The 13,516-nt window shown below is 43.5% G+C and overlaps 1 protein-coding gene across 9 annotated transcripts in view; it reads right to left on the bottom strand.

Annotated features, from left to right (window-relative positions):
- CCDC30 (coiled-coil domain containing 30) overlaps positions 1 to 13,516 on the bottom strand; it is a 128,613-nt gene that overhangs the window by 8,553 nt on the left and 106,544 nt on the right. For all 9 annotated transcript variants that reach the window (XR_015254643.1, XM_086716658.1, XM_086716657.1 and 6 more), the window contains 2 exons: positions 5,821 to 5,962; positions 2,104 to 2,240 (listed from right to left, as the gene is read on the bottom strand). Coding sequence is in view for 8 of the 9 variants with exons in the window: in XM_086716658.1 (XP_086572784.1) it covers positions 2,104 to 2,240; positions 5,821 to 5,962 (279 nt within the window). In the remaining variant the exon portion in view is untranslated. The remainder of the gene's footprint in view (positions 1 to 2,103; positions 2,241 to 5,820; positions 5,963 to 13,516) is intronic.

The raw sequence follows: 13,516 nt of genomic DNA, 5'->3' as shown, positions 1-13,516 counted from the left end.
GAGAGAGAGAGAGAGAGACAGAGTATGAGCAGGGGAAGGGCAGAGAGAGGGAGACACAGAATCAGAAGCAGGCTCCAGGCTCTGAGTTGTCAGCACAGAGCCCGAAGTGGGGCTTGAAACCACGAACCATGAGATCATGACCTGAGCCGAAGTCAGACGCTTAACCAACTGAGCCACCTAGGCACCCCTGTATTGGCTCATTTTATTCATCCTTACAACTCCATGAAATTGATGTTGTTATGGAGCCTATCTTACATATGAGGAAACTGAAGCTCAGAGAAAAGCAACATAAAACCAGAAAATCGGAGAGCTGAGATGCAATCCAGATCTTTCAGACTTCTAAGCCCGAGTTATAGAAGTTATATAAACCCTGGTATAATCACTATACCAGGCTCATTTTCCAGGACCACGGTTTATTTGGGACACATGATCAAAACATAGTTTTGATCAGAGATTTTTTTGTGTTTTGTGTTTGAGTTCTGGTTCTACCATTTGCTTGCTGTGTGACCCTTGACAAAAACCAAATCTGAGCCTCAGTTTTTCTCATCTGTAAAAGAAAGCAGCATCCTGTAGAAGAAACTTACTCTAAGGAAAACATACAAATCCAATCCAGATGGCCAGAGTGTGCCTTCAGGAGGACAATATGGAAATATCATTAATATTAAGGCACAGCTAACAAGTCAGTTGCATTGGGAATGTCAAAATCAATGATGTAGATTGAGAAGGGCCATGGATTATTTAGAGTACATAAAAGGGGAGACATAGATAGTAAAAGATAATCAGAGACTCTCCAGGTCTGCCCAGAGAAGCAGGTGCCCCCAACAGCAGAAAGGAGAGTTCCAATCTGCTGAACAGATCTCCCCACAGACTGTGGTGCTGTGGGCTCTAGGGCCAAGCTACTGGGGTTCACACACTGCTCTGTCAGTGACTAGGCTGTCTGAGTTCCTGAGCCTCTCTGGACCTTAGCTTTCTCACCCATGAAATAAGTCTAATCCCAGTGTCTCCCTCCTGGGATTAGTGTGAGGATTGGTGAGAGAGAGAGTTTAGAACAGTGCCAAGCACATAGTGAGTGCTTGAAAAATGTTAATCATTATAGTTTTGTTTTGTTTTGTTTTGTTTTTGAGAGAGAGAGAGGGCACAAGTGAGCAAGGGGGCAGAGAGAGAGGTGGGGGGTGGAGGGAAGCGGGGCTTACCCAGGGCTTGTGTTTTACCCGAAGCAGGGCTCAAGTTCACCCAGTGTGGGACTCAAACTCATGAACTGTGAGATCATGCCCTGAGCCAAAGTCAGATGCTTAAGGACTGAGCCACCCCGGTGCTCTCATTACAGTTATTATTGGTGACACTATCTGTTAAGTGCAACCCACTCTCTTTGCCCTAATTCTGTGCTCCAAGAAAACTTTGATTATAATTGAAGTTTCCTATAGAGGAGAGAGGGCTTGGGCTGGCTAATATGTGAATTTATCTTTGCTGTGGATACTTCTCATTACAGGTTAATACATTGGGTATCCTATGGGTTTAATGAATTTAAGTCACTAGTATGAGCCTGTTCCTCTCTCGATCTCTCTTGATTCCATAGGTATCAAATGATACAAATGAGTGTTAAAACACAAAGTGACAGGCCAGAATAAGCATAGCTAGGCCCTCAGTCAGGCAATGCCTATGTGAGAGAGCCCATCTAAATGGCCAACCCGGGGTGCCTGGGTGGCTCAGTCGGTTAAGCGTCCGACTTCAGCTCAGGTCATGATCTCGCGGTCCGTGAGTTCGAGCCCAGCGTCGGGCTCTGTGCTGACAGCTCAGAGCCTGGAGCCTGCTTTGGATTCTGTGTCTCCCTCTCTCTCTGACCCTCCCCCGTTCATGCTCTGTCTCTGTCTCAAAAATAAATAAACATTAAAAAAAAAAATTTTAATGGCCGACCCGCCTCCTCCGTGATCTTTTTCTCTTTAATTTCACAACTTTTGCATAAACTACTGGAAACAGCAGACAGCAGAGCAACAGTTATGAGATAGGCTGCAAACTCAAGGGATAGTCTCTGGAGCAATCTCTTTGGGGAGGGAGGAACACCTTTATAGAGTTCATTGTCTCCTCAGTCAGGACTGCACCTACTTGTTCTGGACTGAAGATGTTACCCCTTTATTGCTCTTGATTAATTCTTCTTTCTCTGTGAGTTTTTCCAGAAGGTTCCTTTTCTCTAGGAGCAGTATATCATTTTGAGCAATGATCTTGTCCTGGAATGCCTTCTCCTAGAGATAATAAAGCCCCTTGTTACCACAGCAGGAGAAAGAATTACAAAGTTGACAGCAAATTTCCCTTGTTGACTTTTCCTCTCCTGCCCCCTGGTCTGTTTTTCACCTGTTTGCTGACATTGTCAGCTAGAGAGTTCTTCTGTTTATTTTGGTTATTTTTTTGTCATGTATTTTTTTTTTTTGAGTAATTAATCATTCTTCTGGGTTAACATTTAAAAATATCTGAGACCTCAACTTCAATAAATTCCCAAGCTTCTCATATTTATTCTAATACCATAGGTATCAAATCACTAACAAATACAACTGAATTCCCTGAAGCTCCAGTTTGACATTTTTTCATATAATACATCTCCATCTGCATTGTGGTGATAGTCTTCTTAAAGCAAAGGCAAGAAGATGGACATTTAGTCCCCTCACTTGGCAACCAGTGTCAGGATCTCAGTTGGCTTGGCAAATCAAGCAGGTAAGCTGGCTACTGAGAATATCCGTATAGTGATCATGCAGAAGAGACTTCCATCTTAACACCATGTTTCATTTTCTACCAACAATTTTCCCTGAAAGCAACAGCTAGTGAAGCTATAGCTAAAGTGAGAAAGGAGGGTGTCTTGTGAAAACAATACTAAACTTCTTATACTGAAAGGGTCAGTAGATATTAATAAATGTCACTGTTGGGGAGGACTCTAGAAGCTCAAAAGTGTAGAATTGCCCTTCTCATGTCACTAATGACTGTCAGTGTTAAGTGCCCTCACCCTTCTGTGTTTGTTCCCACGTGCTGATGGCGGGAGTGAGTTGGGGTAGGAGAAGAATATTGAGCTGCTGGCAGGTGTGAATCATGGAGTTAAGAGGGGCAACTTTCTTACTTTTAAGAAAGACACTAATATAGATCATTCAGAAAAGACTCCATCTATTATTTAAGAATTATAGGAAAGGATATTACATTATGTTCTGAAACAAACCACTCCAGGTTTTAAAGTCCTGCATCCAGGACCCTTCAATGTCTAACAGTAATCTTGCGTACTCTTATTTAAATACATTTTTGGTAAGGATTGAGAAGAAGCCATCCCACAGATAATACTCCACAGTTACAACTGGATTAGAAAGGAAACTGGAGGGAGAAGGCTACTGACACCCTGCCCTTTGGAAATACCCTATTTTTTTTTTTTTTTTTTTGTAGCCAGAAAATCAGGACACATTCTCTAATAAAAGGATAAAATATTTGGAGAACTCTGGTTTGGACGTTTACAATAGTCAGGAGACTCAGTTGGCTCACCCTATAAAGAGAAGGCTGAAGGAACAAAGCCCAAAAAAGTGGCACTACTTTCTGGACATTTGGTGCTTGGAAAGGGAGCCCAGCTTTTTTATGCTCATGGCTCTGATCCACAGACGCTAAACCTGGAGGTCAGGACCTCCAGGTTTGTACCACTGTGGCATTAGAAGATCTCACATCAGTCTTCTCTAGGCTAAGTATTTCCTACTCCATTAACAATTTCTCTTGTGAACTGTGCATCTACCAGTTAACATGTTTCTAGGAGAGTTTACACACAAAAGGGAAGAAAGTAACATCTATGGAAAGTTGTATGTGTCAGGTACGGGCATTTCATATTTTAAATTTTTTTTTTTTTTCAACGTTTATTTATTTTTAGGACAGAGAGAGACAGAGCATGAACGGGCGAGGGGCAGAGAGAGAGGGAGACACAGAATCAGAAACAGGCTCCAGGCTCTGAGCCATCAGCCCAGAGCCCGACGCGGGGCTCGAACTCACGGACCGCGAGATCGTGACCTGGCTGAAGTCGGACACTTAACCGACTGCGCCACCCAGGCGCCCCGGGCATTTCATATTTTAACTGCACAAAAAGCCTTGTGAGATGGGTACTAGCAATGCCATTTTACAGATGAGGAAAGGATACCCAGAGGCTTGTGCAAGGTCACAGAACTATTAAGTGGCAGGGCTAGATTTTGCATCCAAGTCTGTTTAAGGCCAGAGTCCACAGCCCCCCTTCAAGGGCAGTGAGAAAAGGGTCAACTGCTCTTCCTTAGCCTCTGCTTACTTGCCTCCTCCAGTGTACTTCCTGGAGACCTGCCACTCTCTGGGTAGATATGTCAGGTTTCCAGGACTGCTGTAGCAAAGAACCACAAACTGGATGGCTTAAAACAAGAGGAACTGATTTTCTCACATTCCTGGAGGCCACACGTCTAAAATTGGGGTGTTGGGTGAGTTAGTTCCTTCTGGGGGCTCCACGCCTCTCTCTCAGTTTCTGGTGTTGGCAAGCCCTCCCTGGTGCTCCCTGATGGAGCTGCATCCATCATCCATCTTCCCCTGCACGTGTCTATGTGTGTCTGCTCTTCTCATAGGGCCATCAGACATACTGGATTTCGGGCCTTGATTTAGGGCCAACTCGAATCCACTATGACCTCATCTTAACAAATCCCACCTGCAAAGACCTTATTTCCAAATCAGATCCCACTCTGAGGTTCTGGATAGACACGACTTTGTGGAGGACGTTATTTAACCCGGTACAGTCAGGGAGAAAGAGAAGATGCCTGCTGAAAGGAGGGGGGTTGTTTCTGTCATGTAAGACTAGAAGTGGAAGGCAGGCAGTACAAGAAAGTGATAATGCAGAATATTTCTGGTGGGCCCATGAGCCAGGATTGCTCCTTTCTTCTGCATACCTTTCCTAGTTGTGAATCTAACCTAGATCTGAGTCTTTGAAAGTTTGGCGATGTAGTGCCCAGATAAAAGGATACTGCAAAATCCAGCTTATTTTTCTCCCTCACTATAGTGTAGAGTATCAGGAGGATTTTTTTAATTAAGAATCCAACATTGGTGACCCATCTGTTATAATCCAAAAATGTCTCATGTGTGTAGTCTAGAATTCTTCACCATCCCATAACAGCCCGTGGAATGACTGAAATTGCATGAATTCTGGAATCCTTGGCACGTGCATAGCTATGAGTATTTTAGGAGTGAGGACAGAGTTTTCAAAATTCTGAAATGGGCTAGGGAATCTCAAGAAGGGAAAGCATGACTGGCCTCGTCAGCCGCTCTCCATTTTGAATTTGTGTCGTTTGATGATCTCAAGACCATTCTGCAGTCAATACCGTGCCATCTGCCTCATCGTCTTCTCGCTTACCAGTAAGTCACAGGGGCAACGGGACAGGGATAAAGAAACCACGGATATTTAGAAAAAGGCTTGGAGACACCCCACAAGGATTGCTAAAGGAATAGAGGCCACATATTTTCACTGCCATTTAAGACCGACAGGAGTTCGAGGCATGATGAGGGCAACGTGGAGTAGGAATGAGTTACTGAGTGTGGTTCGGAAGGGTATGTCAGAGAAGACCAGACACTGCTCCTGAGTTGGAAGTGCGGGCTATTTTCAGCGTCTGATTCGGTTCAGCATCCCCACGAGTCTTACATCCTTTCTGGCAGGTCTTAAAGGATGACTCACATCAAAAGAAGGTGCAAAGAAGTGAAAACCTGGGCTGCAAAGGGGCCACCGGGTGGATTGCAGCCCAAGCGCGCTCTCCCGACTGGGTTGAGCAGCGACAACTTGGGGAGCTCTTCGCTTCTGCCCACCTTTTCCACTTGGTGCTGCAGGATTCTGACTTCATTTTCCAAATGCTCAATTCTCTTTTCTCGCAGCTCTACTTCCTGAAGTAAAAGGTTCTTGACTCGGCCAAGCTTGACTTTGTGGTGGTGATGTTTCTCATTGAAGTCTCTGTAAAAGTAAATTTCTATTTATTTATTTATTTGTTTGTTTGTTTGCTTATTTATTAGTTTATTCTTATTTTATTTTAGTTTATTTTTTGAGTTTGTTTCTTTATTTTGAGAGAGAGAGAGAGAGAGAGAGAGAGAGAGAGAGAGTGTGTGTGTGTGTGTGTGTGTGTGTGTGTGTGTGTGTGTGAACAGGGGAGGGGCAGAGAGACAGAAGATCCCAAGCTCCACTAACAGCACGGAGCCCAATACGGGGCTCGATCCCACAAACCATGAGATCATGATCTGAGCTGAAATCAAGAGTTGGACGCTCAACTGACTGAGCCAGCCAGGCGCCCCCAAAGTAAATTTAAATAGAGGCCCAGCTGAGCACTGTGGAAGTTTATGTTGCCTCCTCGTGTGTGTGCGCCTTTCTCGGGTGTCCTCTTTTTGCTCTGTCGAGGCCTGCCATCAGATGTGGATATTCGTCCTGCCTCACTCCTGCAGGACTTCTTGCCCCCAAGTAGGGGAATGGACCAAGGATAACCTCTTAAATAACACCAGCTTTAGTCATCCCCAACTCAGGAAACACTCCTTGACTTCTGACCCCTGACATCTAATTCTGAATCCTTCTCCATGGAGTCAGCTGTTAATTTAAGTTTCTAGTTCTTGGCTATACCTGTGGACAGTGATATAACCCACTTCAGCCTCTGATAACTGAGTCTGCTCTCGATCCTTGCCCCAAGTCTGAACTTCTGCAGGCCAGTTCTCTGTAGGTTTCTGCTCAAGACTCTAACTCTGATTCTGACATAAGTTGAACTTACCGCCAATAAGCACATGAAAAGACGTTCAACGTCATTAGGCATTAAGGAAACGCAAGTCAAAGCTACAACGAGATACTACTTCACACCCACTAGGATGGCTAAAATGAAAAAGAAAGATAATAGCAGGTGCTAGCAAAGATGTAGAGATATTGGAACTCTCAAACACTGCTGGTAGGAATGGCAGCCTCTTTGGAGAAAGCCTGGCTCAAATGGTTAAACATAGAGCCATATGACCCAGCAATTCCACTCCTAGGTATTTCTCCAAGAGAAGTGAAAACATATGTGCACACAAAAACCTGTATATGAATATTCATACTAGCACCATTCACAATAGCCAAAAGGCAGAAACAACCCAAAGACCATCACCTGAAGAATGGATAAATAAAATATGGGATATCTGTACAATGGAACACGAATCTGCCTCAAAAAGTAATGAAGTACTGATCCATGTGACACTATGGATGAACCTTGAAAGCATTACGCTGAGTGAAAAGAGTCAGTCACAAACGACCACATATTATATTATTCCATTTATATGTAACGTCCAGAACAGGCAAATAGAGGATTCCTTGTCGCCCAGGGCTAGGGGTGGGGAGGGAAACTGAGGATGGCGGACAACAGCTAAAAGGCTTCTTTGGGGGGTGTGAAATGTTTTAAAATTGATTGTGGTGATGGATGTACAACTAAAAGCCATTCAATTGTACACTTTAAGTGGGTGAACTATACGGTATATTAATTATATCAATAAACCTGTTGGGTTTTTTTTAAAGAACAAAAATCTAAATGATCATTTCAAGCTACTATAACACCTAATCCGAGCAAACAAGAAAACAGATTAATACCTCAATGCCACCACTAGGCAAACCTCTTTGAGAATGGCTGTGCTTTCCAAGTAAGAACATTGTTATTCAGAAAGTGCTTCTTCTAATGAAAAATTGAGGAGAAGTTTTACTTTGAACCTATTAGGTGTGATAACACAAAATCACTCCACACCAGGGTTTCTTGACCTTTGCCCCATTAGCATCTTGTGCCAGATAAGTCTTTGTTGTGGAGGGCTATCCTGTGCTTTGTAGAATCCTTGGCCTCTACCCACTTGATGCCAGTCGTACCAATGTCTCCAGACATTGCAAAATGTTCCCTTGCCCTGGGAGGCAAACCACTGCTCACTGAGAAGCACTGCTGTAGCTAACGTTCCTAAACCAGGTTTTCTCAGCCTACAGCAGTGTTCCCCAAGCTGCGTTGTGACCAGCAACATCCGCATCACCTGGGAACTTGTTCGAAGGTGCAAAGCCTCGGGCTCTCTCCCGGAACCGCAGAATAGTAAACTCTGGGAGTGGATCTGTGTTTTAGCAACGCTTCTGGGGATTCTAATGCAACCTAAAGCTTGAGAGAAAGCCCTGGGCATATTTGGTATTTGGGAGGGATCCCTCACCACTTCCACTTCATCATAAACAGACTACTTGTGGCGGGCTAAGTGTACCTAGAGCCTTTCTTCGCTCCTGCTGGCAAAACCCAGATTTCATTTAGGTGCCCACAGAGAGCTCTTGATCTCAAGAAAGGTGGGTGGGTCTCAGGTGTGTGTGTGTGTGTGTGTGTGTGTGTGTGTGTGTGTGGCTACAGGGATGGACCTGTGACAAAGGTATGCTTGCTGGGCACTTCCAGGAACTTCAGAAACCAGCCCTCTCTGCGCTGGCTGGCCTCCTGCTGAGCTTGCGCCACCTGCCCCTACAGTCACCACCTTGTAACCATGATGTGACAAGCCTAAAGACAAAGGTGCTGACCCACCAAGCATGGCAGAGGGAAAGGAAGGAAAGAGCCTGGGCCTTCACGACACTACTGAGCAGCTAAAGCTACCCCAACAATCACCTTCCTCCAGATTTCTTGTTATGTAAGAGAAAATTTTGGTCTAAATCGATGTCAAGTTTTTGGTTTCTTTCGTTTCACTTTATTTTTATTTGTGGTTAATTACATCCTGATAGCTTAAAAAACAAAAAAACACAACTACTCCAAACAAGAAGAAACTATTCTAATGGTCTCTGCAGCCCCCTGATTTCCCTGAATGCCTAGACATTTGGGTAATGCCTTTTTATTATTTTTTTTTTTTAATTTTTTTTTTCAACGTTTATTTATTTTTGGGACAGAGAGAGACAAAGCATGAACGGGCGAGGGACAGAGAGAGAGGGAGACACAGAATCGGAAACAGGCTCCAGGCTCTGAGCCATCAGCCCAGAGCCCGACGCGGGGCTCGAACTCACGGACCGTGAGATCGTGACCTGGTTGAAGTCGGACGCTTAACCGACTGCGCCACCCAGGCACCCCAGCCTTTTTAACTGAAACAGAAAGTGTTTAAGGAATGAGGAATCCACTCTGGGTACTGTAGACACTTGAGGGCACAGTCATTCAGGCCTATGGTGCTGAGCAGTTTGCACATGTCAACTGTCTGATCTTACCTCTGATACTTAAACTGGGGGAAGCCCTGACTGAAGGGAACTACCAGCTAACTAAAAACCTGTGCTCCAGGCTTTTCACACACCTCATTTGATTTTATTTATTTATTTATTTATTTATTTATTTATTTATTTTCTCATTTGATTAAAAAAAAATTTTTTTTTTCAACGTTTATTTATTTTTAGGACAGAGAGAGACACAGCATGAACGGGGGAGGGGCAGAGAGAGAGGGAGACACAGAATCGGAAACAGGCTCCAGGCTCTGAGCCATCAGCCCAGAGCCCGACGCGGGGCTCGAACTCACGGACCGTGAGATCTTGACCTGGCTGAAGTCGGACACTTAACCGACTGCGCCACCCAGGCGCCCCTCATTTGATTTTAAAGCAAAGCTGTGCAGCCAATCTCCTTCTCTATGAATCAGGACTTGGAGGCTGGGCAGTAGAGTTTACTCAGTGGAACTGAGGTATCCAAACCCTTCACATTCCTTGACTAGCTCTCTAAGGCCTTGGAATATCCTGCTCGATAATAACATCTTTGTATACCTGTGGCCTTGGACTACACCAATATTTTATGTTAACAATACGATCGGGGCACCCAGGTGGATCAGTCGGTTGAGCATCTGACTGCGGCTTAGGTCATGATCTCGCGGTTCATGAGTTTGAGCCCCGCATCGGGCTCTATGCTGTCAGCACGGAGTCTACTCAGGATCCTCTGTCCCCCTCTCTCTGTCTTTCCCCTGCTTGTGCTCTCTCAAGGATAAATAAACATTTCAAAAAAAAAAAAAAAAAAACCCAGTATGGTTTATGGTGAGTGCATTTTTGTTCTCCTAGGGCCCTGGGCCATGCTGTGTCAGTTTCACCTTGGGGGTTTGGGAGTCTGGAGACTGAGTAGTTAACGGTAATCACTGGGGCACTCCATGCTGATGAGACTGACCCCCGATAAAAATCTCTGGATGTCAAGGCTCAGGTGAGTTTCCCTGGTTGGGAAACCTTCATACATGTTGTCACACATCATTGCTGGTAGGATTATGTACTGTCTGTTCTACTCCACTGGGAGAGGACAACAGGCTTGCATCCTGTCTCTCCTGGACTCTATCCTATGTGTCTTTCTCCTCTGCTGATTTTAATCTGTATTCTTGCACTGTAATATACCATAACCATGAGTATAACAGCTTTTCTGAGTTCTGTGAGTCCGAATGAATCACAAACCTAAGGGTGCTCTTGAGACTCCTGACCCAGAAGGAAGTTACTTGTACAAAGAAGAATCTGACCTTAGAGCCTGTGATCTCCCACTCTACCCTAATGCTATAATGCCAGCAAAGCCAAGCAAACCAGATGTTGCTGATTTCTCCAGTAAGAAATTTATTTTTTAATTTTTAAAAATGAAATTAAATTTCATTATTTTTTAAATTGAGGCATAATTGACATTATATTAGTTTTAGCTGTGTAACATAATGAGTTGATATTTGTGTATATTGCAAAACGATCACTACAGTCTAACATCTGTCACCATATATAGAAACTTTTCTTCTTGTGATGACAGCTTTTAAGATTTACTCTCTTAGCAGCTTTCAAAGATGCAATACAATACTAACTCTGGTCACCATGCTATACATTACATCTCCACGATTTATTTGTTTTATAACAGAAAGTTTATATCTTCTGATCTACTAGAGAAAGCTTTCAGCATTTCACCATTGAATATTGTGTTAACTGTAGGCTTACATTTCAGGTCTTACATTCAAGTCTTTAATCCATTTTTTGAGTAAAATTTTGTGTATGGTATAAGAGAGTGGTCCAGCTTCATTCTTTGGCATGTAACCATCCAGTTTCCACAACGCTGTTTATTGAAGAGACTGTCTCTTCCCCACTGTATATTCTTTGCTTCCTTGTCATAAATTGACCAAATATGTGTGGGTTTGATATTTTGTTTTATACAAGTACTAGGAACCAGCTGGAGGGGAGGAGCAAAACAGACTTATCTAGATGCTAACTCTAATCAAACTGTGATGGAAGAGCTACTCCAAGAGAGTCGTACAGCCTTGTAAATTATGTCCTTTTTTTTTTTTTTTTTTTTTTTAGTTCATTATTTTTGAAAAAGAGAGCGGGTGCAGGGGAGGGGCAGAGAGAGAGAGGGGGAGGGATCCACACTGTCAGTGTCGAGCTTAAAGCTCAAGCCCCAGGTCGGGCTCTGTGTTGTTAGCGGAGTTGGGGATTCTCTCCCTCTCTGATCCTCCCCTACTCTCTCTTTTCTCTCTCTCTCTCTCTCTCAAAATAAATAAATAAACATTTAAAAAAAGAAATTTTTTTATTAAAAATTGTTTTTAATGTTTTATTTATTTTCGAAAGAGAGAGAGGGAAAGAGTACTAGCAGGGGTAGGGCAGAGGGAGAGGGAGATACAGAATCCTAAGCAGGCTCCAGGCTCCGAGCTGCCAGCACAGAGCCTGATGCGGGGCCTGAACTCATAAACTGTGAGACTATGACCTGAGCCGAAGTCAGACACCCACTGGAGCCACTCAGGCGCCCCAGAAATTAATTTATTTTTTAAAGTAAGATGATAAGCTATAGAAAATTTGGGAAGAAAACCCAACTCCCAATATGATTAGTATTAAAATAGTGGTTGTATTTCCTTCTAGTCTTTTTATAAGCATCTTTTCCTTAAATCTTACCTATATTAAAATTTTTATCTTATGCCCTTTTCATTTATTATATTGTAAGCATTTCCTCATGCTGCTGTCTCACCTTCAGGGCCCCCATCTTTTACAGTGGAATGAAGTTCCATTAAGTGAGTGGATTAGAGTTGACCTAACTAGCTCCTACTGCCTGATACTCAGCCTTCTTCCTGTAGTGTTATGCATGGTTTGAAGAGTATGTTGACGCAGTACAGCTGGTGAGAGGCTGGAGCCTTCCCTCGCCATTGCTGGCTGGCTGTTTGGCACACTTTCTGCTTTGGTCAGAAGCTCTGTTGGCCAACTTGCCTGAAGAGCACATGCATTTTCTAAGTTTATTTTTGGTTTTATTAACTACTAGATCTATGAGGCAGCACAATACTCATGTTTTAAAATTTAGGGACAACTTTTTGTTTATGTTCGAGTAAAACCAGATGGACTTTTCCATTATTTTTCTTTCAAAAAGGCAAGGAATTTGTTCCTCTGGAAGAGTGGTTGGGAAAACATGGAAAAATTAGGCATGGTCCATAAAGGCCAGGACTGGGATCAGGGGAATGAAAACAAAAATGAACTTCGAGTTTTGACAGTTCCTTCCATTTTCTTTCCTAAATCTGTGTTTTTTAACACCGGATGGCACATCAGAATCGCATGAGGAAGCTTTTATATAAAAACATTGATCCCTAAGCCCTATCCCCACTGCTTCTGATCTAACTAAATCTATGCTGGTGCCCAGGCACATGCAGCTAGGGTCAGGATCCACTGTCCCAAAGGCAAGGGGAAAATAACATGGAAGAATAGCCAGCCTCACAGCCAGCAAAAAATTTTAAGATAAAATGACAAATATTTATGACTATACGTGAGCATCAAAAATCATAGAATATGTTGAGCAAAAGAAGTTGGACACAAAAGATTACATGTGGTAAGAATCCCATCATTTTGGTGCCCTTACATGGGAGCTTTGAGTCTTTTCATCTGGACTCTGAGCCTTGGTGCAAACTTGATGAGTACCTTTTCTTTTCTTCCTTTACTCTCATTTCAGGGGCTTTTCAAGGAATGTGGTCGAATTGGAACACTTTCATGTCGATTGCTTAGGTTGCAATCCTCTAGCTGTGGCTACTCTACGGGGAGGAAAAAGCCTGCCTTTTGGCTGAAAGTTAGTACCCTGGCGGGAATGGTAGTAAGACCCAGAAGCTTGATGCCCTCTCTTTATTCCTGTCCTTATACAAAGTTGTCTGTCTTGGGCACGGGACAGCCACCTAAGTCACCAGGACGGCCACGGATCTTAAGACTCCAGTGTGAGGTTTCCTCCTCATTGGTCTAATGTAATTCCCCTCCAAATCTCTGGTGTAGCCGCCTCTGGCCAGGAGACCCCTACTAGGAGCCAGCTGAAACCAGTACTCAATTGAATTAAAACCCAACTGGGGACCATTTCCCAGGGAAGCTGGCTGTAAAGCCTATATGTGTTGGAATGTCGCTTAGATCATGATAGATTTCTATCTTTACTGTTTTCTGTCAACGTCTTCTACTAACTGCTACTTACATTACAAAATTGGCTAATTGCCCCTTGTAAAACTTTTCCAGTATTTTCCTTGGGTTAAAAATGGCAGTTTCTTCTCAGCCTTTTTGACAAGGCAAACT

The sequence above is a fragment of the Puma concolor genome, chromosome C1 (genome assembly GCF_028749965.1).
Source record: "Puma concolor isolate L17-30 chromosome C1, mPumCon1.1.hap2, whole genome shotgun sequence".
Lineage (NCBI taxonomy): Eukaryota > Metazoa > Chordata > Mammalia > Carnivora > Felidae > Puma > Puma concolor.
The sequence above is the reverse complement of the archived record's forward strand: the minus strand, read 5'-3'. Positions and strand labels throughout refer to the sequence as shown.